Here is a 1,670-nt window from a genome sequence, read left to right on the forward strand (position 1 = left end):
GATGTCACTGTTTATAACAGATGTAGAGTGTGGAATTGTAACAGAAAGGAATTTATATGTTGCAGAAGATTTTATAGAATGAGAAGTTGATATTGAAGGTATTTTGCTTTCATGAAGATTTCCATAACTGGAACTAGAACCAGACTTATGCCGTGAAATATAACCAGAATGAAGATGAATCATTGATGATCTAACATGGGATTCTGTGGCTCTTTCTGAGGAAGTGGAAACTTTAGTAGGAAATTTTGATCTTAAATTAGGTTCAGTATCAGAACTAGATTTCAGCTCTTCTCTGGATCCAGAACCAGACTTCAAGTCATCCTCAGACTCAGTACTTGATTCCAGGTCATCTTCAGTGTCAGAACTGGATTCCAAGTCATCACCAGATGAAGAACTAGACTCCAAACGACCTGCAGTGGTTGTTGATATGATATCATTGTTTATAACAGTTGTAGGATGTGGAGTCGTAACAGAAAGGAATTTGTATATTGTAGGAGATTTTGTAGAGTGAGAAGTAGAACTTGAAATCATTTTAGCTTCAAGGAGATTTCCATAACTTAAACTGGAATCAGCTTTAAACTGTGAAATATAATTAAAACGAACATAAGTCATTGATGATGTTATGGGAGATTCTGAGTTACTTTCAAAGGAAGTTGTAACTTTAGAAGGAAGATTCGATTTGAAATTATTTCTACTGCCAGAACTAGACACCAGGTTATGTTCAGTTCTAGAATGAGACTTCAGATCATTGCCAGAACTAAACTCCAGATCATTGCCAGAACTAAATTTCAAGTCATCCTCAGAGTCAGTGCTAGATTCCAGGTCATCTTCAGTGTCAGAACTGGATTCCAAGTCATCTCCAGATGAAGAACTAGACTCTGAATCATCTCCAATGCTAGAGCTAGATTCCGTTTTATCATCAGATTCTTGAGATTTAATATTGGTAAAGAGATTAGACGTTGTATTAATATAATTACGAATGACTGAAGAATAATGAGTAACACTACTAATTGATTGATGTAATGTAGAATTAGCAATGTGGTAACTATTTGAAACTGGGGTAGGTTTGGGTATTTTAGGTGGTATTGTTGATGTGATGTCACTGTTTATAACAGATGTAGGGTGTGGAATTGTAACAGAAAGGAATTTATATGTTGCAGAAGATTTTATAGAATGAGAAGTTGATATTGAAGGTATTTTGCTTTCATGAAGATTTCCATAACTGGAACTAGAACCAGACTTAAGCCGTGAAATATAACTAGAATGAAGATGAATCATTGATGATCTAACATGGGATTCTGTGGCTCTTTCTGAGGAAGTGGTAACTTTAGTAGGAAATTTTGATCTTAAATTAGGTTCAGTATCAGAACTAGATTTCAGCTCTTCTCTGGAACCAGAACCAGACTTCAAGTCATCCTCAGACTCAGTACTTGATTCCAGGTCATCCTCTGAATCAGTGCTAGATTCCAGGTCATCCCTTGAATCAGAGCTAGATTCCTGGTCCTCTTCAGTGCCAGAGCTTGATTCTAGATCATTCCCAGAGGAAGAACTAGAGTCGAAATCTTTTTCAGAAATTCTGGATGTGACTTCCCTGTTTATAACAGATGTAGGGTGTGGAATTGTAACAGAAAGGAATTTATATGTTGCAGAAGATTTTATAGAATGAGAAT

The 1,670-nt window shown here is 36.0% G+C and overlaps 1 protein-coding gene across 1 annotated transcript in view; it reads right to left on the reverse strand.

Moving 5' to 3' along the window:
• Positions 1–109: 109 nt before the first annotated feature.
• Positions 110–1,670, reverse strand: part of LOC128248844 (serine-rich adhesin for platelets-like) — a 6,904-nt gene continuing 5,343 nt past the window's right edge. The window contains exons 2-3 of the mRNA XM_052970998.1: positions 232–1,591; positions 110–133 (exon numbers count right to left, since the gene is read on the reverse strand). Coding sequence (XP_052826958.1) covers positions 110–133; positions 232–1,591 — 1,384 coding nt within the window. The remainder of the gene's footprint in view (positions 134–231; positions 1,592–1,670) is intronic.

This window comes from Octopus bimaculoides, chromosome 10 (assembly GCF_001194135.2).
Source record: "Octopus bimaculoides isolate UCB-OBI-ISO-001 chromosome 10, ASM119413v2, whole genome shotgun sequence".
Taxonomy (NCBI): domain Eukaryota; kingdom Metazoa; phylum Mollusca; class Cephalopoda; order Octopoda; family Octopodidae; genus Octopus; species Octopus bimaculoides.